General features: G+C 46.4%; 1 protein-coding gene across 9 annotated transcripts in view; it reads right to left on the bottom strand.

Annotated features, from left to right (window-relative positions):
- Positions 1 to 13,812: 13,812 nt before the first annotated feature.
- Positions 13,813 to 24,403, bottom strand: part of dachc (dachshund c) — a 662,558-nt gene continuing 651,967 nt past the window's right edge. For 8 of the 9 annotated variants that reach the window (XM_070891739.1, XM_070891746.1, XM_070891743.1 and 5 more), the window contains one exon: positions 13,813 to 15,760. In XM_070891739.1, coding sequence (XP_070747840.1) covers positions 15,723 to 15,760 — 38 coding nt within the window. In that variant the 3' untranslated portion in view covers positions 13,813 to 15,722. The remainder of the gene's footprint in view (positions 15,761 to 24,403) is intronic. The other variant, XM_070891740.1, reaches the window with a different exon arrangement.

Raw genomic sequence — 24,403 nt, 5'->3', positions numbered from 1 at the left:
GCCCGCCACAGACCCGCCAAGGTAAGTAAAATCGTGGTCTAGACCACCATTGCTGATAATAGCTTTTTTTTCCAGATTTATTTAATTGCCATGGGGGGGGGATTTGAACTCACATGTCTGGATTTTTAGTCCAGGCCTCTCGATTACTAGTGCAGTAACATAACCACTATGCTACCATATCCCTATATGCTCTTATTACATTCAGTCTCAGGATTCTTTTACAATTTATGTGTCATTATCCTATTTATTGTTTCAATGTTACTGTTAATTTTGTGCTAATTAAGGTAAGAGTTGTTAGCACTAGGCAATGAAACACCTTCTATTTCAACCACCGAGTATCAGCAACAACTACTCTCAGGTCAGATATAGTGCAGCTAGACATATAGGGAACTTCTGACTTTGCAGGGACTTAAAACAGGTAGCAATGGATCGGTGGCCAGCTATACATGCCGATTGATTTTCTTTTCCATTGGAATCAATGCAAAGTAAAATCGTGTGTAGTATATAATGGGTGGCAAACCTGCTAGTGCTTGTCATATGCCCTGCAAGTTCTGCCAATAGTAGAGCTTCCTCTATTGTACCCCAATAATGTGCCTCAGCTCTAACCTCAGAAGAACCTTAGATGGGTCAGAGAGGGATTTCCCAGATTTTTTTCCCCAAATTAGCCTGGGTTTTTTTATCTGTCTTTTTGCTTCTTCTAGGAGATCACGTGGTTTTGTGTGGAGTGGAGTGTATATGTTGTGATACACAAGATATTGCCACTGTTTGGGCCAGGCTCGATGGACCAGATGGTCTTTACCAGTCCATCATTGTTTGTAAGTTCGTAAGTTTGTAACCCCCCTATTGATTTTTTTCCCCTGACTCCCACATTAGCCATCCTGTGGCATACATGAGTGTGACAGTGCCAAATTAAGGATGGGTTCATGCTTTAAACCCATACCCATTCAAAACTGAATTGAGATACCCAAACAAATTTTGCGTAGGTCTCTTACAGCCAGCAGTGAAGAGTTCCATGCCATCAGTCTGGGCTCAATTTGACTCAGTTTTATTCTCTGCACCACTGAGTCCTTGCACTTACTGCTCCCAGAATCTCAGTGCATGGGCACTCATGACTCTGCCAAATTCTTTGAATAGTTATAAGGGGCCCATTTCCAAATGGTGCTTGTGCTTCTGAAGAACTAGAAAGCTCACCAGCATTGGGGAAGAAATTGGTCCCTGCTACGCTTGCTTATTGGGGAAAATATTTGAGTTAGGGTGACTAAGTTTCGTACATGATCTCTTGCACCCGATTGTCTGCTCCTCTTCCCCACCCCACTCCGAAATGCTCCATCTGCCATATTGGCTGCCAGCAACTTCCACATGTCTGACCTTCGACCTCAACTCTACTTTCAATCTCAACTCCACTTTCAGCTTCACTCAGAGGGTGGTGAACCTTTGGAATTCTGTACTCCTAGAGGGCTGTGGAGGCTCAGTCATTGAGTATATTCAAGACCTAGAGATCAATAGATTTTTGGATATGAAGGGAATCAAGTGATACGGGGATAGTACAAGAAAGTGGAGTTGAGGTAGAAGATCTGCCATGATCTTATTGAATAGCGGAGCAGGCTTGAGGGGCCGAATGGCTTACTCCTGCCCCTATTTCTTATGTTCTTATGCTCCTGCCCGATCTCCATATCCCTTGATTCCCCTAGAGGCCAAAAATCTATCTATCTCAACCTTGAATATACTCAACGATTCAGCATCTACAGCCCTTTGGGGTAGATAATTGCAAAGATTCATAACGATTTGAGTGAAGAAATTCTTCCTTATCAGTCCTAAATGGATGATCCCTTAACGTGAGACTATGCACCCTAGTTCTAGACTCTCTAGCTATGGGAAACAACCTCTCAGCATCTACCCTGTCAATACCCCTCAGAATTGTATATGTTTCAATTAGATCACCTTTCATTCTTCTAAACTCTAAAGAGGTTAGGCCTCTTGAACAACAACAACTTGTATTTATATAGCGCCTTTAACATAGTAAAATATCCCAAAGTGCTTCACAGGTGTGTTATAAAACAGAGATTTGACTCCGAGCTTCATAAGAAGAAATTATGGCAGATAACCAAAAGCTTGGTCAAAAGGTAGATTTTAAGGAGTATCTTAAAGGAGGAAAGAGAATACAAAGGCAGAGAGGTTTCGGGAGGGAGTTCTAGAGCTTAGGGCCTCGGCAGCTCAAGGCACGACTAATCCTACTAATCCTAATGCCTATTTTAGGATTCCTCTGCCAAATTGGTCATAGACTGTGCAAAGTATGTGTCGTGCTGTTTTAAGAACATAATAACATAATAAATAGGAGCAGGAGTAGGCCGTTTGGCCGCTCGAGCCATTTCCCTGTTTCCCATTATTAATTTCCCAGTTTCATCCTCTAAGGGACCAACATTTACTTTTGCTACTTTCTTTCTTTTTATATACCTGTAGAAGCTCTTACTGTTTTTTTATATTGCTTGTTAGTTTACACTTATAAACTATCTTCTCTCTCTTTATTTTTTTTTAGTCGTCCTTTACAGGTTTCTAAAAATTTCCCAATCCTCCAGCCTGCCACTATTCTTCATAATATTTATGCCTTTGTTTTCAATTTGATACCATCCTTTACTTCCTTAATTAGCCACGGATGGTTCATCCTTCTCTTAGAGTCTTTGGCCCCAAACTTGGTGGGAGCTAAGTTCCACCCAAGTGCTGCCCAAAGGACTGCCGAGATACCGGACAGTACTTTGGGCGAGACTTTAGTGGAAAAGTCCTGGAAAGACTGCCCAGCAGCAAAAAAATGACTTACGCCATGAATCTGGGCGGCAGCAGACGGGACCTCCCAATATCGGCACCAAATGCAATCCTCGACAAAGTACTGCCGAGGATTGAGTCGGGCCCAGGGAAGGGGCAACATATAAATATTTCAATTTTCAAGAAATAAAAAAAAACACTGGAAAACCTTCAGGAGACCCCATCCACCTGAATCGCTGGGGAAAAAAATTACGTTTACTAACCTTTTTTTTGCAGGTCTTTTTGCTTACCGCTGAGGTTAGACCTGCCTCCTCGCTGCGGTCACCCCCCCGCTGCAGCGGACTCCCGCCCGGATCAAACTGGCAGCTAGGCGGGTGGGAGGACACTTACGGGATTTGCGCGCTAGCGGACGTCAGCGGGTGGTCCCCAGCGGTCTTCCCTCCCAGCCAGTGGGAGGCCTCTACCAAACTCGCTCGAAGGGGAGACCGCCCAGAAAACTCGACGGCAGCGGATGGTGAATTCACCAAATTAAGTCCCTTTCTTTCTCAATGGAATATATCTTTGCTGAGAGTTATGAAATATCTCCTTAAATGTTTACCACTGCTTATCTACCATTTTACCTTTTAATCGATTTTCCCAGTCCATTTTAGCTAACTCTGCCTTCATACTTTTGTAATTGCCTTTATTTAAGTTCAGGACACTAGTTTGAGACCTAGCTTTCTCACCCTCCCCCAATTGAATTTGAAATTCTACCATGCTATGATCACTCTTCCCAAGGGGATCCTTTACTATGAGATCATTTATTAATCCAGTCTCAGTACACAATACCAGATCTAAAATATTCTGCTCCCTGGTTGGTTCCACAATGTATTATTCTAAGAAGCCATCCCAAATATACTGTATGAACTCTTCCTCAAGGCTACCTTTGCCAATTTGATTTGTCCAAACAATATGAAGATTAAAATCACCCATGATTATTGCCATATCTTTCCTACAAGCCTCCATTATTTCTTGATTTATACTCTGTCCTACAGTGTGGCTACTGTAGATTACTCCCACCAGTGACTTCTTTCCCTTAATGTTTCCTATCTCCACGCAAACTGCTTCTACATTTTGATCTTCTGAGCCAATATAATTTCTCACTACTGCACCGATCTCATCCTTTATTAACATAGCTACCACACCTCCTTTTGCTTTCTGCCTATCCTTCTGAATTGGCAAATACCCCTGAATATTCAATTCCCAGCCTTGGTCACCTTGAAACCATGTCTCTGTAATGGCTATCAGATCATAACCATGTATTTCTATTTGTGCTGGCACCCGATTATTTTAGGGTGCAGTGGTACATCAATTAACCATCGGTCAGCAAACAGCTACTGAAGCACAATCAGTTGGGCAGCGTGAGTCCGGGGTCGGAGAGGCCTATAAAGGCTCTTCGGAGTAGGAGTTCAGGCAGGTGGGCAGCGCGAGTCCGGGGTCGGAGAGGCCTATAAAGGCTCATCGGAGGAGGAGTTCAGGCAGGTGGGCAGCACAAGTCTGGGGTCGGAGAGGCCTATAAAGGCTCGTCGGAGGAGGAGTTCAGGCAGGTGGGCAGCGCGAATCCGGGGTCAGAGGGGCGTGGCTTGTACAGCTGCAGCAGGGAGGCAAATAGAAGTAGAGAGAAATCAAAAGGTGACGTCACAGCCAAGGTGGTAAGTGATTGGCTGGTGATTGGTAAGTAGTTTTTCTTTTTCTTTTATCAGTAAGTAACCTTTAGCATTGTTGTTGACAATTTAAGAGTATCTAAGGATTAAGTCATGGCAGGAGAGCTCGGAGACGTGTTATGCTCCTCCTGTACTATGTGGGAAGTCAGGGATGCTTCCGGTGTCCCTGACGACTACGTGTGCGGGAAGTGTGTCCGCCTTCAGCTCCTGACGGACCACGTTGCGGAGCTGGAGCTGAGGGTGGATTCACTCTGGAGCATGCACGATGCTGATAATGACGTGAATAGCACATTTAGCGAGTTGGTCTTACCGCAGGTAAAGGATCCACAGCCAGACAAGGAATGGAAGACCAACAGGAAGAGCAGTGCAAGGAAGGTAGTGCAGGGGTCCCCTGTGGTCATCCACCTGCAAAACAGATACACGGCTTTGGGTACTGTTGAGGGGGATGACTCATCAGGGTCGATCAGCAACAGCCAGGTTCATGGCACCGTGGGTGGCTCTGCTGCACAGGAGGGCAGGAAAAAGAGTGGGAGAGTGATAGTGATAGGAGATTCAATTGTAAGGGGAATAGATAGGCATTCTGCGGCCACAACCGAGACTTCAGGATGGTATGTTGCCTCCCTGGTGCAAGGGTCAAGGATGTCTCAGAGCGGGTGCAGGACATTCTGAAAAGGGAGGGTGAACAGCCAGTTGTCATGATGCATATAGGTACCAACGACATAGGTAAAAAATGGCATGAGGTCCTACGAGATGAATTTAGGGAGCTAGGAGTTAAATTAAAAAGTAGGACCTCAAAAGTAGTAATCTCAGGATTGCTACCAGTGCCACATGATAGTCAGAGTAGGAATTGCAGGATAGCTCAGATGAATACGTGGCTTGAGGAGTGGTGCAGAAGGAAGGGATTCAAATTCCTAGGACATTGGAACCGGTTCTGGGGGAGGTGGGACCAGGACAAACCGGACGGTCTGCACCTGGGCAGGACCAGAACCAATGTCCCAGGGGGAGTGTTTACAAGTGCTGTTGGGGAGGAGATAAACTAATATGGCAGGGGGATGCAAATCTATGCAGGGAGACAGAGGGAAATAGAATGGGGGCAGAAGAAATAGATAGAAAGGAGAATAGTAAAAGTGCAGGGCAGAGAAACCCAAAGCAAAAAGCAAAAATGGCCACATTACAGCAAGATTCAAAAGGGGCAAAGTGCGTTAAAAAAGACAAGCCTGAAGGCTCTGTGCCTCAATGCGAGGAGTATTTGGAATAAGGTGGATCAAGGCTCTGTGCCTCAAAGCAAGGAGTATTCGGAATAAGGTGGATGAATTAACTGCGCAGACAGCAGTTAATGGGTACGATATGATTGGCATCACGGAGACATGGCTCCAGGCTGACCAAGGCTGGGAACTCAACATCCAAGGGTATTCAGCATTTAGGAAGGATTGACAGAAAGGAAAAGGAGGTGGGGTGGCGTTGCTGGTTAAAGAGGAAATAAATGCAATTGTAAGGAAGGACCTTAGCCTAGATGATGTGGAATCGGTATGGGTGGAGCTGTGGAATTCTAAAGAGCAGAAAACGCAAGTGGGAGTTGTGTATAGACCACCAATAGTAGTAGTGAGGTTGGGGACAGCATCAAACAAGAAATAAGGGATGTGTGCAATAAAGGTACAGCAGTTATCATGGGCGACTTTAATCTACATATTGATTGGGCTAACCTAACTGGTAGCAATGTGGTGGAAGAGGATTTCCTGGAGTGTATTAGGGATGGTTTTCTAGACCAATATGTCGAGGAATCAACCAGGGAGCTAGCCATCCTGGACTGGGTGATGTGGAATGAGAAGGGACTAATTGGCAATCTTGTGCGAGGCCCCTTGGGGAAAAGTGACCATAATATGGTAGAATTCCTTTTTAAGATAGTGACAAAGTTAATTCAGAAACTAGGGTCCTGAATTTAAGGAAAGGTAACTTCGACGGTATGAGGCATGAATTGGCTAGAATAGGCTGGCAAAGGATACTTAAAGGGTTGACAGTGGATAGCAATGGCAAACATTTAAAGATCACATGGATGAACTTCAACAATTGTACATCCCTGTCTGGAGTAAAAATAAAACGGGGAAGGTGGCTCAACCAGCGCTAACAAGGGAAATTAAGGATAGTGTTAAAACCAAGGAAGTGGCATATAAATTGGCTAGAAAAAGCAACAAACCTGAGGACTGAGAGAAATTTAGAATTCAACAGAGGAGGACTAAGGGTTTAATTAAGAAGGGGAAAATAAAGTACGGGAGGAACTGACTGCAAAAGCTTCTATAAATATGTGAAGAGAAAGAGATTAGTAAAGACAAATGTAGGTCCCTTGCAGTTGGATTCAGGTGAATTTATAATGGGGAACAAAGAAATGGCAGACCAATTGAACTAATATTTCGGTTCTGTCTTCACGAAGGAAGATACAAATGACCTTCCGAATGTACTAGGGGACAGTGGGTCGAGTGAGAAGGAGGAACTGAAAGATATCCTTATTAGGCGGGAAATTGTGTTCGGGAAATTGATGGGATTAAAGGCTGATAAATCCCCAGGGCTTGATAGTCTGCATCCCAGAGTACTTAAGGAAGTGGCCCTAGAAATAGAGAATGCATTGGTGATCATTTTCAAACATTCTATCGACTCTGGATCAGTTCCTATGGACTGGAGGGTAGCTAATGTAACACCACTTTTTAAAAAAGGAGAGAGAAAACGGGTAATTATAGACCGGTTAGCCTGACATCAGTAGTGGGGAAAATGTTGGAATCAATCATTAAGGATGAAATAGCAGCGCATTTGGAAAGCAGTGACAGGATCGGACTAAGTCGGCATGGATTTATGAAAGGGAAATCATGCTTGACGAATCTTCTGGAATTTTTTGAGGATGTAACTAGCAGAGTGGACAAGGGAGAACCAGCGGATGTGGTGTATTTGGACTTTCAAAAGGCTTTTCAAAAGATCCCGCACAAGAGATTGGTGTGCAAAATCAAAGCGCATGGTATTGGGGGGTAATGTACTGGTGTGGATAGAGAACTGGTTGGCAGACAGGAAAGCAGAGAGTTGGGATAAATGGGTCCTTTTCAGGATGGCAGGCAGTGACTAGTGGGGTGCTGGAGGGCTCAGTTTTGGGACCCCAGCTCTTTACAACATGCATTAACGATTTGGATGAAGGAATTGAGTGTAATATCTCCAAGTTTGCGGATGACACTAAACTGGGTGGCGGTGTGAGCTGTGAGGAGGACGTTAAGAGACTGTAGGGTGACTTGGACAGGTGAGGTGAGTGGGCAAATGCATGGCAGATGCAGTATAATGTGGATCAATGTGAGGTTATCCACTTTGGGGGCAAAAACACGAAGGCAGAATATTATCTAAATGGCGGCAAATTAGGAAAAGGGGGGGTGCAACGAGACCTGGGTGTCATGGTTCATCAGTCACTGAAAGTGGGCACGCAGGTATAGCAGGCGGTAAAGAAGGCAAATGGTATGTTGGCCTTCATAGCTGGAGGATTTGAGTATAGGAGCAGGGTGATCTTAATGCAGCTGTACAGGGCCTTAGTGAGACCTCACCTGGAATATTGTGTTCAGTTTTGGTCTCCTAATCTGAGAAAGGACATTCTTGCTATTGAGGGAGTGCAGCGAAGGTTCACCAAACTGATTCCAGGGATGGCTGGGCTGGCATATGAGGAGAGACTGGATCAACTGGGCTTTTATACACTGGAGTTTAGAAGGATGAGGGGAGATCTCATAGAAACATATAAGATTCTGATGGGACTGGACAGGTTAGATGCGAGAAGAATGTTCCCGATGTTGGGGAAGTCCAGAACCAGGGGACATAATCTTAGGATAAGGGGTAGGCCATTTAGGACTGAGATGCGGAGAAACTTCTTCACTCAGAGAGTTGTTAACCTGTGGAATTCCCTGCCGCAGAGAGTTGTTGATGCCAGTTCATTGGATATATTCAAGAGGGAGTTAGATATGGCCCTTACAGTTGGGGGGATAAAGGGGTATGGAGAGAAAGCGGGAGGAGGGTGCTGAGGTGAATGATCAGCCATGATCTTGTTGAATGGCGGTGCAGGCTCGAAGGGCCGAATGGCCGACTCTTGCACCTATTTTCTATGTTTCTATATCCCAGTATACAACCAACTTATCAAAATCACTGCAGCATTCTCTTGTATTTTGCTGCAAATCAGCTTGCACTTCTTAACTGCAGAGACATTAAGGGCCATCGTTCAATGCATTTATTGTACTTATTGACAGTTATTAATACATTTGAGCCAGAAGACTCATATCACAACTATTGAGTAATATTTTCAATGCCGAACATGTGCAGATAAAAAAAATATGCTCAGCACGTGTTAACAAATCAAACTTACAATATAGCACATGTTTTGAAGGTGAAAGTAGTGAAATTGTGTTTTCTTTTCTCACAACAATGAAGCATATATTGCTGCTCAATTGAAAGGGCTTATTAGGAACATAGGAGCAGCACCTTGAGCCTGTTCTGCCATTCAATGAGATCATGGCTGACCTTTCTCTTAATTCAGTGTACCTGATGTGGTTCTGTAACCTTAGGGAATGGGGTACAATTTGTCCTGCGTGGTAGTGCAAAATGCAAGCTAGCGGATCAGCTGCCTGTTTAAAACTCCGCCCAACTATCACCTTTTTTTCAGATTTCACCCCCATTGATTCTTTGGGAATGTGAAAAACTAGCAGGGGAGATTTCTTCTGTTGGCTATTTATAACTAAAAAGCAAGTGTACAATTTTGCTACCAACAGCAAAGAGAGGAATTCTCTTCACACCAAAAGAGTTCTGCATCTTGATTTCAGGTGCATAAGGGACTATAATGCCTATCATGCTGTTTGACCCTGAGATGAGCTTCCAACCACATATCCACTCCATTACCAAGACTGGCGACTTCCACCTCCACTACATCGCTTGACTCTGCCGCTGCCTCAGCTCATCTGCTGCTGAAACACTCATCCATGCCTCGACTATTCCAATGCTCTCTTGGTCGGCCTCCCATCTTCCGCCCTCCTTAAACTTTAATTCATCCAAACTCTGCTGTCCATATCCTAACTCGCACTAAGTCCTGTTCACCCATCACCCCTGTGCTCGCTGACCTACATTGGCTCTTGGACCGGCAGTGCCTCAATTTTAAAATTCTCATCCTTGGTCTGCCCGTCTAGGCCTCACCCCCTGCACCCCATCTCTGCAACCTCCTCCAGCTCTACATCCAATGATCCCCCCCTAAGGTGTGCATCCCCACATGGCCGTGCCACTAATCACGAGGCTCTGCGCAGGCCGCTCACCAGCTCCTGCCGCTGGGAGAGCGACTGCACAGCCAATTTAAAGGGGTCGCGCATAAAAATAAATTAGAGGGATAATTTCCAACAATCTTCCGAGATGTCTACGCTCCTTCCAATTTTGGCCTCTCGCGCATCCCTGATTTTAATCGCTCCACCATTGGCACCCATGCTTTCAGCTGCCTGGGCCCTGAACTCGAGAATTCACTCCCTAAACCTCTCCACCTCTCTCTCCTCCTTTAAGACGCTCCTTAAAACCTACCTCTTTCATCTGTCTTAATATCTCCTTAAGTGGCTCGGTGTCATATTTTGTTTGATAATCATTCCTGTGAAGTGCCTTGGGACATTTTACTATGATAAAGGCACTATATAAGTGCAAGTTGTTTTTATTTACAAACAGCTAAAGGGTTTCCAAACACTTTTCACAGATAATGTCACTGTAGTGTGAATATACAAAAAGATGGATTGAAAAAGATCAGCTGGTCCATCGAATCTGTCGATTCAGCCATGTTGTAACGAGGCTTCATGGCCCCCAATCCTTTCCCCCACTTACCAGCAGTCATGTAATCATCTGGAAGAAGAAAAGCAACAGATTAAAAAAAACTCTAGGCCAAGTCAGGCAAAAAGAATTCTGAGAAATTCTTCTCTGACCCCAAAGCTGATCAAAAGCCAAGTTCAGGAGATAGCAGTGACCATGAGGTATGCTAGCCAACATCCCACCTACCTGTTGTATGCAATATCAGCTTCCTCCAGGAACTTGTCCAACTCCCTTTTGAATGTTTACAGTGAATCTGTGCTCACTGCACGAGCCAGCAACTTATTGGAAAAATCCAAACTACACCGATGGATTGGCAAGAGGAAGAAGGGAGATGGTAGCCATTTCCAGTCCATTGACCGCTGTAAGCAGCCAGTATACCTATATTGACCTACAATGGTATATTTACAATGAACCAAAAATTAAGTATAATGATGGCCCAAGGGAATGGATTTTGTCCCTTTTAGGTGGATCATCAGGATGACAGGCAAATAACTAACCAGAGAGAGCTTGCCCTCAGACTATGTGCAAGGAGATGTCCATTTCGGTGCCTGAATGTTTAAGTGTATTGCCCTCCCAGCAAAGAGGATAGTAACACATCTCACTGTACCAATGGAATAGAAATAACCTGAACCATTTCACTATTTACAACCATCAGATTTCTCATGTTGTGTGCTCATAAGAAAGCTTAAATGGAGGATTGTCATGGCAAAAGTGAGACATGATAAATATTTCCATTGAGAGACCCAACAGGCCAGGCATGAGTTACAAGGTCTCCTGCCCAGAGGGAATCGGGCGGTGAACCCTAAAAATGGTGGTGATTGACTTAGTGCCTCGTTACGATGACTTCCCCCCACCCCGGGCATGTTACCGCTAAAAAACAGAAAATGCTGGAAATACTCAGCAGGTCAGGCAGCATCTGTGGAGAAAGAACTGGAAAAAGTTAGAGATGGAACAGGTTTTGAAGCAAGTGTAGGGGTAGGGAAAGGAGGGAGGGGAGGGAAGGTCTGTGATAGGGTGCAAGGCAGACGAGATTAAGAGACAAAAGGGGTGATGGTGCAAGGCAAAAGGAGATGGTAATGGGACAAATTAAGAAACAAAAGATGTGGCTAGATAGGATGTAAAGGAAGATGGCAGAATCATCAACAGCTGCTGTGGGAAAGAGAAAAACAGAACAGAAAAAAAGAAAAAAAATTGGGGTATGGATTATGGTTTGAAATTGTTGAACTAGATGTTGAGTCCAGAAGGCTGTAAAGTGCCTCAACAAAAGATGGGGTGTTGTTCCTCAAGCTTGCGTTGAGCTTCATTGGAACAGTGTTAGAGGCCGGGGATGGAGAGATGAGAGTAGGGGAATTAAAGTGACAGGCAACCAGAAGCTCGGGGTCATGCTTACGGACTGAACGGAGGCAAAACGGTCACCCAATCTGCATTTGGTCTCTCCAATGTAGAGGAGTCTGCATCATGAGCAGCAAATACAGTAGACTAAATTTGGAATGACCACCTGAGTCAGGTGCTATGCCATTAAAAATGCAAATCGAGGTCTCTTGATGACATAGACATCTTCAAATTTGGCAAGAAATGTAAGAGCACCTCATGAAATTCTATTCTAATAATTAATTGTGTAACATTTTAATTTTAGCAAATAAGCAATAGGTCCTACCAGCTTTTCGGCAACACTTTACAGGTATCTGGAGTTCAGAGACCAGTGACTGGAGCTCTGCGCATGTATAAGATAAAGAGGCCCAGCCAGCAGTACCAGAAGTTTAACAACACTGTTCATAAAGGAAAACTAGGTGGATAATGTACCACTGTTTAATGTCATAGAATGATACAGCACAGAAGAAGACCATTCAGCCCATCATGCTTGAGCCGGCTCTTTGAAAGAGCTTTGTAATTTAGTCCCACTCCCCCGCTCTTTCCTCATAGCCCTGCAAATGTCCATCATGTATCAATACCACTGAACTTACTGAAAAAAACCTCAGCTAGAACAGATTTCTTGAAATGAGCCAGACACACTGTCTGAGGGCACGGTAGAAGGACACAATCAATTTGTAGACATCAAATGGAGATTTCAGACAATTTTATTAGCAGATTGTTGAAAAGAAAGAAAATTAAATACAATACAATAAACGTGGTTCTCACATTTAAACCAGGCTCAAGTAACTAAGCTACCATAGAAAAATCTCGATTTCTTGCATTATGATGTAAAAACAGATTTTTTTTTGTACAGATTTTGTACAACAAAATTCGTAATAACCTTTTTTTTTTAGAAAACTTTAAATATATAGATAAAAATAGACAATTTTCGTATGTCCTAGTTGAAGATGAGTGTGTTCTGTTCCAAGGGCTTGCATAGAGCGCAAATGTGGTTATAATACAGGATACCTAAACATTAATATGTTCAAGATAAAAAGTATATAAACAATAATGTGAAAATGTATTGTACTGAGAGTCAATGAACAGAGTTTAATAAACAACAGAACTGGGGTCATTCTTTTCTTTAAAAATAAATCAACCTACAACACAACCTTCCTATGACTTTTTGTTTGAAAACCTGCAATAATATTCTAGAATATTCTTTCTTTTCCTATGAGCTTCCTTTTATCCTTCTCACTTCTGTTTTCAAAAGCAAAGTATTTGGCATCTCAACAGGTCAACAAAAGATGCCAGGCTATTAACCATCAAAGTGCCAGCCACTTGTATCGTGTGCTAACTGGAATGTGGGAATGTCCTGTTTAGATTGGCAGAGTATGGTTTCTATCTATTGTCTTGATAGTAGCATGTTAACTGTTGAGATGCGAGTCACCGCACTTGTACTATTTCTATGGGGGAAAGGGAATGTCCTGTTTAGTAATTGTCCCGGAGTGATCTACGTTAAAATAAAGACTCTATGCAAGGAGCAGAGGAACAACAAATGCTAGGTAAGAGTTTTTATATATCTTTTTTTCTTTGTCTTAAAAAAAAGATCGCATGGGCAATTAAGTTTGCTTTCCTTACCAGAATGCACGTCAAGACAGCTGTTAACCCTTTCAAGACCATCACGGCTAGAAAGAAAAACAAAGAGCTCCTCTTTTTTCCTTCCTTTTGCAACTCTTGAGATGTTGTGCCTGGAAAGTGGAGTAATGGGAGGTGATGCGCCAATGGAAAAGTGGTAACCCTTCACCTGCCAGATAATGACTTCAATTATCATACGGGTGCGACCTATCCTGTTTTATTTGCATGTTATCTTTCTTCAGATATCTGCCATGCCATAGTCACCACCTAGATACTAAACCTCATGCTGAGTTCAACGTTACTCTGTATAGTCAAAAGATATCTTGCTGCCAAATTCCGGGATCTGGTTAAATCAGAACTGCCCTTATATAATTTCCAATATCTAGATATCTTGTTTCTATAGAAAACAAGCCGGTAGATTCAGTCAGGCTCATAACAGCATTGCTCTTTCCCTGCCCCCCCCCCCCCCCAAACTCCCTCCTCGCCCCCCACCCCACCCCCGTTACTGGTGTTTAATCCTATATTTCTGAACTGTGCTGCGTTTTCAATTTTAATATATCTCTCATTACTCCTATGTTGCTTGTTTTTAAAAAAAAAACTGCTTGAAGAATACAAGCAGATTTCACAAGCCCAATCGAATTGATGGTCCTTTTGGCAAAGGATATTGTTGTCAAGCTGATGAACTTGAAAGAATTCTGAGGGCCTTGTAACACCTACCAGCTTGTCTGATCTGCTGGGTCAAAGTTCACCAATGACCATGAAAAGTGACAAGGTACAACAAAGTACAGTTTGACCTGTGCACTATGGTCAACAGTGGCAGTTTGTTTTGCGCAAGGACAGTCTTTGAAGGGTTACCATGGCAGTGAACAAAGGCAAAATGAAGAGAAAAAGCTACACTAGCAAATTAGCACTGTGTCGGAGTTTACTTCCAATTATTTGCACAAAGGTGAACACACAGTTTATCAAAGACAGTGATAATTACACATAACCATCCTTCCCTCTTACACAGGGAGAATACAGACTTCAACTCACCACTCAGCTAGGTTTTTTTTGTTTCAACTGTTACATCAAGTGTTGCAAAGTTTTTATTTTGTTTTGAAGAGCAACGCTTCAAGGTGACGCCGAAAATAATGATAATTAAAAAATAAAAACGAGAAACATTTCTGTGGCATTTTGATCCAACTCGCTGCACCCACCACAAATCTTAATTAACATCATCAGTTCTGTATCAGGGAGCAGAGCACACGCTCTCCTCACTTGAGTGGTAGGCAGGGAGGGTTTTCGACCCACCGTGCTGATTTTGCAGAGGCGCACGACAAGATGCCAAGGATCCGCTCAGTAATACTGTGACTTGAGAACAAATATTTACATGCCTGCATGCTTCGTTAATGAGCTTTATAACTAAAAATCGCAGTTTCTGGAACAAACAGAGTGACAAAACATATCAGCATCTAAATTTCAAAAGTACTGTGTTTTTTTTCCCTCTAGTAATCTACTGCATACACATTACCTCCCTGTGTCATTATATACACATAACCAGTAGCTTGGAGAAAAGAAGCAAACAGTATTCACAAATACCTGTGTGGCACACACAAATATAACTTTGTGACTTTTAAAACAACTTACATTCACTTGTGTTTTTTTCTCTCCCAATTTTGTTTCCTAAAACTGAGAAATCTCAATGCCAGGTTTATCTTCTGTTGTTGTTGTAAGTCTTGCCTGAATACCCAAGGAGTCTATCTCTCTCTCTCTCTCTCTCTCTTTCTCCTTTTCCCCCCTGTTGAAACACTCATCTACTGTTTGTCACAACATTGGTATGGTGTTGTTTGATTGGTAATAACCTCCCAGCTATACGATTAAAATTCCATCAAATTTGGGAATGGACAGTCCAGAAGCAGTCTTGCTGGTTTGAACACAACAGCAATAACAATAAAAAGAGAGGGAGGGGAGGAAAGACAACAAATATTTTTTTTTTTAAGTTTGTTCGCTTCTTTTTCACTACTGGTGAGTTTTTTTTTTGCGTAATGTGCTTAACACTGTACTTGTCAGCACTGATTCATAGTTTAGTCCCCCAAAAAGCACAAAGCTCACGTTTGAGCCACTTAGTCCTGTGTGCTCTGCCCGCAGTGACCTCCTGAAGGTAGTCAGTCACTATTTGAGTCTGGTTATTTCATCTTCAGCAGCAGTGTCTGTTTCAGAGAGTTCTGCCATCAATATCATTTGCTGGAGAGGACTGTCGCCGTAATACATCAAACATTGCATGGATGACAAAGTAACATAGTTATGCAGACTGGGTAAAGCTGTCTCGAAAGCGCAGTTAACCCGCTTGTTCGTGGAGGACTTTGTTTTGTCTTTTTTTACATTTTTTTCGTGTTGCTAATTGTCTTTTCGTGTCATGTGGCATGTTTCTGCACAGTTGTCTCAGTACATGACAGATGACTTCAGGTACATCCGTCCATCTGAAAAATAAAAACACAAATTGGTGACCTAAATTTAATCAACATGGTATGGACCCCAGTGTCAGAGGTTAGAAAGGGCGACTTCGTATAGGCCACCAAAAATGAGAATGGTGGAGAATTTCCACATGTGACTTTTAACCTTTTGAGTCTAACTGCTAAAAAAGACATGCAAGGTTTCCTAATTTACACTCATTTGGGACAGGTCCTTTAGAATTCATTTATATGTTACAATTCAGTTCATTAAATAAATCTGGAATAAAAAGTTAGTATCAATACTTTCTTTTTTTATGGTGACTATAGGGCTAGAATTTCCATTTCATTGCTGCCCGGTTTCTCGGCGGTATTGGTCGTTTTGGGCGAGAACCGGGTCGGCGAAAATTTCCATAACTGAGTTCCGCCAGTGGTTCCGAAGTACCACTGGGGAGCAGACCGCTGGCGTGTACCGTCCATAGACCGCCATGGCCCGATCTTTGACTCAGCGGTAACTCGTAGGTAAGTTGAAAAAAAAAGTCCACGAGAAGCAGCGGGAGCTGGGTGGTACTGGGCGGTAGGTAAGTAACCCTGCAGAAAAAGGTAAGTTAATAGGTTTTTAATAATTATTTTAAAATGATCTTAGTGATCAAGGTGAAAAGGGTCCTGAGAATGTGTTCGATTTTTTTTATTTGACGTTTTTCGAAAAAATATTTTTGGGGGTTTTTCTCTTCCAAGGCCCAACTCGGTGTAAATTTTTGTAATTATCACCCATTTTTAAGAACCGCCCAATCGGCCCGAAATTCCATTTTCCACGGAGAATCAAGGTGTAAGGTCCATTTTTTTTTGCCGGGCGGATTTTGTTTTTTTTTAAATGGAATTTTGCACCAGCGATAATTTAATAATGGTATTTTGGGCGGCAATCCAGTGCTGGCGGATTTTGGGGAAAATCTAGCCCTATGAACCTATCGGATTGTCGTAAAAACCCATCTGGTTCACTAATGTCCTCGAGAGAAGGAAATCTGCCGTCCTTACCTGGTCTGGCCTATATGTGACTCCAGACCCACACCAATGTGGTTGACTCTTAACTGCCCTCTGAAATGACCAAGCAAGCTTCTCGAGTGCAATTATGGACGGGCAATAAATGCTGGTCTTGCCGGTGACACCCACATGCCATGAATGAATTTTTTTTTTAAATAGGTGCACAATGGTGATACTGTCAGAGCTACAATGGCGTTAGCAATACTGGACCAGAGAGAGCAAAATTCCCGGGATTCCTGCTCCTGATCACTACTCAGTGAATATATGTGTGGCCATCAGGTGATGGACTGATTGAGCTTAGCTGTCTTGTCATGGTCAAAAATGCCATGGCTAAGTACTCTGCCAAGGCTGGCTAACATGAAAAAGAGACTTGTTGTGAGACGCTGCAGAGTTGCTGGTACCTGTGGAACTCCACCCCAGGTAATCATTGCCTTCAGAAAAGAAGAGAAAATTGGGAACTGTGTGGGGGAAGAGGGTGGAGAAGAGGCAAAATAAAAGCAATTAACAAGATATATTACAGCTTGACACTAGATGGTGCAGATCAAGGTAGGAAAAGGCCATGCTAGAAGGAAACCAGATTTCTTGGATGAAGATGTGAGCTTCCGTCCTAGTCTGACACAGCAGGTTTAAGTGAAGTTGAATTTATACCAGGTGCGTGAGAGAATGAAGATCACAGGGTAAGATGATCTCGACAGCTGGCACCACAGAAATAATTACAAATTGGAAGAATTTTCCCTCCAACAATGGGCACAGTTTATTAATGCAGTAAAGACATTTAAATTGTATTCAGAAACAGTATTTTTCCAAAGTGGTAACTGCTGTGCTGTACAGGGGTGCAACACCCTGTAATATGCAGGGCAGATTCTGCATCTCTGGTAAGGACATTGCTTCAGATTCTCAACAGTAAGAACAGAAGTGATGGTAGCTCACGTTGAAGAATCATAGAAGTACACAGCACAGAAGGAGGCCATTTGGCCCATCGCACCTGTGCCGGCTCTCTGAAAGAACAATCCAATTAGTTCCACTCCCCTGTTCTTTCCCCACAGCCCTGCAATTTTTTTCTTTACTTTTGAAGTGTGAGTGCAAAGAGGATTTGGTGACAATTAAATCACTATTGTGGTTTATGGTACATCGGAACACCTCGATTGGCTTTTGATCTTCATTAGACATTCGTATCAATCAACTATTCTCATGCAACATTACTGTTTTACCCGTCAAAAGTTGTACAAAATAAACTGCTTTATCTGCAAGATGCAGTATTTGAATATTTATGAGACTACTACAGAAATGCATTTGCTGATAGATTTGTAATACACTCCATTCCCAAATAGTGAGGTTTAATCTGCTGTCACTGGGCCCTGTATAAAAGCTTAATATATCCTCTATCAGCATGTTTGCATAATAGCCCTAACAGATGGATGAATGTACCATGCCTTTAAGATGTCAACTGTAAAATATATCCCACCTGCCGTGGTTTGAACAGATAAGGTCCCATGTAAAGCTTTTTACATTATAATTTCGGTCGCATCAGAGTTTACAGCCATTCTGCTTAAAATAAGAGGTGTACTCACTGCAAAAAATACTTAATAAGCTGAATTTCCAGTTTTTTAAAAACCAATGGCTCCTACTGCTATTTTCTCACTATAATAACAAGAACTTGCATTTATATAGCACCTTTAATAGTCCCAAGGCCCTTTACAGGAGCGTTATCAAACAAAATTTGATACCAAGCCACATAAGGAAATATTAGGACAGGTTGGTCAAAGAGGTAGGTGTTAAGGAACGTCTTAAAGCAAGGGAAAGAGGTAGAGAGGGCGGAGAGGTTTAGGGAGGGAATTCTACAGCTGAGGGTGCAGGCAACTGAACGCTTGGCCGCCAATGATGGAGCGATGGAGATCGGGGGATGAGCAAGAGGCCAGAATTAACTAGCGTCTTTCTTTCTTTTCCCTAACACCTGAAATAGAAGAGCTGCTCTGTACATTTGAAAGATCGTGCCTACATGCAGGTCAGAATGCCTATAATCCCACTTGTGCTACAGCCGTTAACAGCATCTGTTAGGCCTGGCCTGCCTCCTCTTGATGTATCCGAAGGCTGGGGTTTATTTTTAAACACTACTGAGCCTAGAGGGAAAAAAAAAGCTTAATTCATTTCACAGTCGGGCCTTAACATGGTGAGCAACTCATTTTTTTTTTTTAGGCAACACAAAAGAAGCTGATGACAAACAAGTGGCAATGTTCCATCAGGAGCTGATATTGCAGTCGGGAGGAGTCAAAATAAAAAGCAAACAAACATCGGTGAACATCTGGCAATGGCTTGGTACAAATTCTGAATCCCTTTTTATTAAGATCACTTAAAACAGGAAGTGGCTAATTAGAGATGAGCCGGATTGCAAAAACAAATTGTGATTTTTTTTTTTTGGTTCAGTTTTCCTTTTAAGTCATTAGGAATTTTCGATAGGGACAGAGACGGGAAGGATGTACAAAGGAATGCTATGGAATCAAGGCAGGAAACATGGAGAATGGGAGTTTAACTATCAGCATGGGAAAAAAGAATTATGTCACAAAGGGAACCATCTCAACAAGTTTAATGTCACCCTCAAGAACATCTGACGCTAAAAGTAAGTTACAAATATATACATGGACACTAAAAGGGGATGTCACTAAACCGTGTGCTAGGGACAGCTGCCCCCTTTTAATGAATCTTTTCTTTTACTTGATGAACTTGGATACTGTCGTCGTGCCCTGTGTCAACAGAACTTGAGCAATTCCAGGAAAAGACAACATCAGGACTAATTAAAGCAGTTTTCCATCAACCTCTGAGGCATTGCGTTCTTGTGATTTCTATTCAAGCACCAGTACAGAGATGCTGTGCAATATTCATTAAAGGATGAGATCATTTTTAAAAAACTAAAACGGTGTGTGACCCAACGAATCTCACTGCACATTTGTGCAATAGCGTGGCACTATTTGAATGACTCTTGTGCTGATAATTGGGATCACTGCTTTACAGCAGCAGAACAAATCAAATTGCATTTTTATCATACAAGATTGTCAGGCTGCTCGGTGCTTTGAGGACTGCATTTCACAATTAGTGTATCCTCCTAGGCGGTCCCTCGAACGAGGATGACTTGCTTCCACGAGAGTTCACAGATGTTTCAATGAAGGATCCGATGTTCCACTCCTGAACTCCAGTTGAGGGGGTGGAAGATGCCTGTGCGTGAAATTTATTTATTTATTTTTAATGTGTGGTGACCGTTGCACATCAGCCATCACACGGGCTTGACAGAGCTAGGCCTTTATCCAGTGTCAAGGATTAACCAGGATGACTGGAGACCTGCTCTGCTGCACGGACCTAGTGCACACACATATCACAGTGTGGGCAGGTCCGTGCTGACCCTGGGCACTCGGCTCTTCTGGGCCCCATACCCTCATTCGCCGCACCTCTGCCAGGGCCTGGCGCTCCAGCTCTATTTATAGCCTCGACCTGCAGTGGTATTCTCACACAGGTTGGGGCAGCCCATATACTCCTAACATGGCCTGGTAGTACACTCGAAATTGGGTATTAAACAATCCGTTTGCTAATTGATTGTTCAATTAGTACTATGCAAGTCTTAGAACTGATTACTCTAATCAAATTCAAAAGATCCTTCTGTTATCTGGGAAAGTACCTAGAAAGGGTAGCACACAAACATAATGCCTACTCAAAATTTACAGCAGGGCTTGCTTCTTGTATTGCAGACAGATAGATAGGGACGAGAATGAATAATCATGATGTCAGAATTTGCTGAAATTATAGAAATGATCCACAACAAAAAAAAAAAGATTTGGGTACTGAAATTGTACATTGACACAAACTGAAGGGGAATGTAGAGATTCATATTTAGCTCTACCTTGATGAATGGCCTGTTATTCATCTTTACTAAATGTTTTCATTGTTGGACTATACGGGTTCAGTACTCATAGAGCATTTGCTTGCAAGTTTTGGATCAGCTGTTTTGTAAAATGGGACACTGAGGTAAATCTTCGCAGATTCTGCTCTTGGCGTGGTCTTATTTTATGAGAGTTCAGATCAAAGATCAGTGCAACCCACACTGATTCTCCAACCCGCACCAATCCCCCGCACCGATCCCCCGGCCCGCACCGATCTCCCACACCGATCCCCCGCACCGATCCCCCGGCCCGCACCGATCTCCCACACCGATCCCCCGCACCGATCCCCCGCCCCGCACCGATCCCCCGGCCCGCACCGATCTCCCACACCGATCCCCCGCACCGATCCCCCGGCCCGCACCAATCTCCCACACTGATCCCCCGGCCCGCACCGATCTCCCACACCGATCTCCCACACCGATCCCCCGCACCGATCCCCCGACCCGCACCGATCCCCCACACCGATCCCCCGCACCGATCCCCCGGCCCGCACCGATCCCCCGACCCGCACCGATCCCCCGGCCGGCACCAATCCCCCACACCGATCCCCCGGCCCGCACCGATCCCTTGACCCGATCCCCCGGCTCGCACCGATCCCCCGGCCGGCACCAATCCCCCACACCGATCCCCCGGCCCGCACCGATCCCTTGACCCGATCCCCCGGCTCGCACCGATCCCCCGGCTCGCACCGATCCCCCGGCTCGCACCGATCCCCCGGCTCGCACCGATCCCCCGGCTCGCACCGATCCCCCGGCTCGCACCGATCCCCCGGCCCGCACCGATCCCCCGGCCCGCACCGATCCCCCGGCCCGCACCGATCCCCCGGCCCGCACCGATCCCCCGGACCGATCCCCCGACCCGCACCGATCCCCCGGCCCGCACCGATCTCCCACACCGATCCCCCGGACCGATCCCCCGACCCGCACCGATCTCCCACACCGATCCCCCGCACCGATCCCCCGCACCGATCCCCCGACCCGCACCGATCCCCCGGCCTGCACCGATCCCCCGGCCCGCACCGATCCCCCACACTGATCCCCCGGCCCGCACCGATCCCCCGCACCGATCCCCCGGCCCGCACCGATCTCCCGCACCGATCCCCCGACCCGCACCGATCCCCCGACCCGCACCGATCCCGCGACCCGCACCGATCCCCCGGCCGGCACCAATCCCCCACACCGATCCCCCGCACCGATCCCCCGACCCGCACCGATCCCCCGCACCGATCCCCCGACCCGCACCGATCCCCCGGCCGGCACCAATCCCCCGACCCGCACCGATCCCCCACACCGATCCCCCGACCCGCACCGATCCCCCGGCCGGCACCAATCCCCCACACCGATCCCCCGACCCGCACCGATCCCCCGACCCGCACCGATCCCCCGGCTCGCACCGATCCCCCGGCTCGCACCGATCCCCCGACCCGCACCGATCCCTTGACCCGATCCCCCGGCCCGCACCGATCCCCCGGCCGGCACCGATCCCCCGCACCGATCCCCCGACCCGCACCGATCCCCCGGCCCGCACCGATCCCCCGGCCCGCACCGATCCCCCGGCCCGCACCGATCCCCCGGCCCGCACCGATCCCCCGACCCGCACCGATCCCCCGGCCCGCACCGATCCCCCGACCCGCACCGATCCCCCGGCCCGCACCGATCCCCCGACCCGCACCGATCCCCCGACCCGCACCGATCCCCCGCACCGATCCCCCGGCCCGCACCGATCCCCCGCACCGATCCCCCGGCCCGCACCGATCCCCCGGCCCGCACCGATCCCCCGACCCGCACCGATCCCCCGACCCGCACCGATCCCCCGCACCGATCCCCCGGCCCGCACCGATCCCCCGCACCGATCCCCCGGCCCGCACCGATCCCCCGGCCCGCACCGATCCCCCGACCCGCACCGATCCCCCGGCCCGCACCGATCTCCCACACCGATCCCCCGGACCGATCCCCCGACCCGCACCGATCTCCCACACCGATCCCCCGCACCGATCCCCCGCACCGATCCCCCGACCCGCACCGATCCCCCGGCCTGCACCGATCCCCCGCACCGATCCCCCGCACCGATCCCCCGACCCGCACCGATCCCCCACACCGATCCCCCGACCCGCACCGATCCCCCGACCCGCACCGATCCCCCGGCCGGCACCAATCCCCCACACCGATCCCCCGCACCGATCCCCCGACCCGCACAGATCCCCCGCACCGATCCCCCGACCCGCACCGATCCCCCGACCGGCACCAATCCCCCACACCGATTCCCCGCACCGATCCCCCGACCCGCACCGATCCCCCGGCTCGCACCGATCCCCCGGCTCGCACCGATCCCCCGGCTCGCACCGATCCCCCGACCCGCACCGATCCCTTGACCCGATCCCCCGGCCCGCACCGATCCCCCGGCTCGCACCGATCCCTTGACCCGATCCCCCGGCCCGCACCGATCCCCCGACCCGCACCGATCCCCCGGCCCGCACCGATCCCCCGGCCCGCACCGATCCCCCGGCCCGCACCGATCCCCCGACCCGCACCGATCCCCCGACCCGCACCGATCCCCCGGCCCGCACCGATCCCCCGACCCGCACCGATCCCCCGACCCGCACCGATCCCCCGGCCCGCACCGATCCCCCGGCCCGCACCGATCCCCCGACCCGCACCGATCCCCCGCACCGATCCCCCGACCCGCACCGATCCCCCGGCCCGCACCGATCCCCCGGCCCGCACCGATCCCCCGGCCCGCACCGATCCCCCGGCCCGCACCGATCCCCCGGCCCGCACCGATCCCACGACTCTCGCTGATTCTTCAATCCGCCCTCTCAGCGACAAAATTTCAGACGGGGAGCAGAGTCTCTGCAATATTGCCCTAATACCGCACCACTTTGCTTCCATCAGCTGTGTTAGCAAAACTGGAGGCCATCAATTCAAGATCGTCACTACGAAATCAAATGGGGAATTCAGAAGAAACTACCTTACCCAGAGAGTGGTGTGAATGTGGAACTCGCGACCACATGGAGTAGTTGAGGCGAATAGCACAGATGCCTTTTAAGGGGAAGTTAGATTAGCATATGAGGGAGAAAGAGTAGAGGGTTATGCAGGTAGCGTTAAATGAGGAAGGACGGGAAAAGGCTCGTGAAGCATAAACACCAGCATGAACCGGTTGGGCCAAATGATCTGCTTCAGTGCTGTATATTCTATGTAAATCTGTATAATTCTATGTGTTAAGAATAATTTTCTTTTGCAGGGCAGCTACAGAATGCTAGTTTAACGATTTGTAGTGGGGCACTTTGGACATGAGCTATACAGGCCTTGTTTAAGTACCTATGATACCAGTGTTAGTACAGGTCTAGTATAGGAACTGGTCAATCACTCCTTTAGTTACCTGTTTGTGTAAAGTATTACAACTGAGGCCACACAATGGCTCCACAATGCATAGCAGCGAGCTTATTCCACATCAGACAATGCACACCACTACTTTTATTTACTAAAGTTGCAAATTCTTTCTACCTCATTATGGTGCATGTGCAGTGTGCAAGTGGAAGTTATATTCAAGTCAAATGGCAAAAGCAAAGTATGTGTATGGCTTAATTAATCTGATCCAAATTTTCAGAAAGATGAATTAGCCTTACAGACTGCTGTTACTCTTATAATTGAGTAATTAGTGATTAATGGAACTAGGTCCTCATCTATGCAGCAAAAAAATGAGG

The sequence above is a fragment of the Pristiophorus japonicus genome, chromosome 10 (genome assembly GCF_044704955.1).
Source record: "Pristiophorus japonicus isolate sPriJap1 chromosome 10, sPriJap1.hap1, whole genome shotgun sequence".
Classification (NCBI taxonomy): domain Eukaryota; kingdom Metazoa; phylum Chordata; class Chondrichthyes; family Pristiophoridae; genus Pristiophorus; species Pristiophorus japonicus.
Note: the sequence above shows the minus strand (reverse complement) of the source record. Positions and strands in the feature narration are given on the sequence as shown.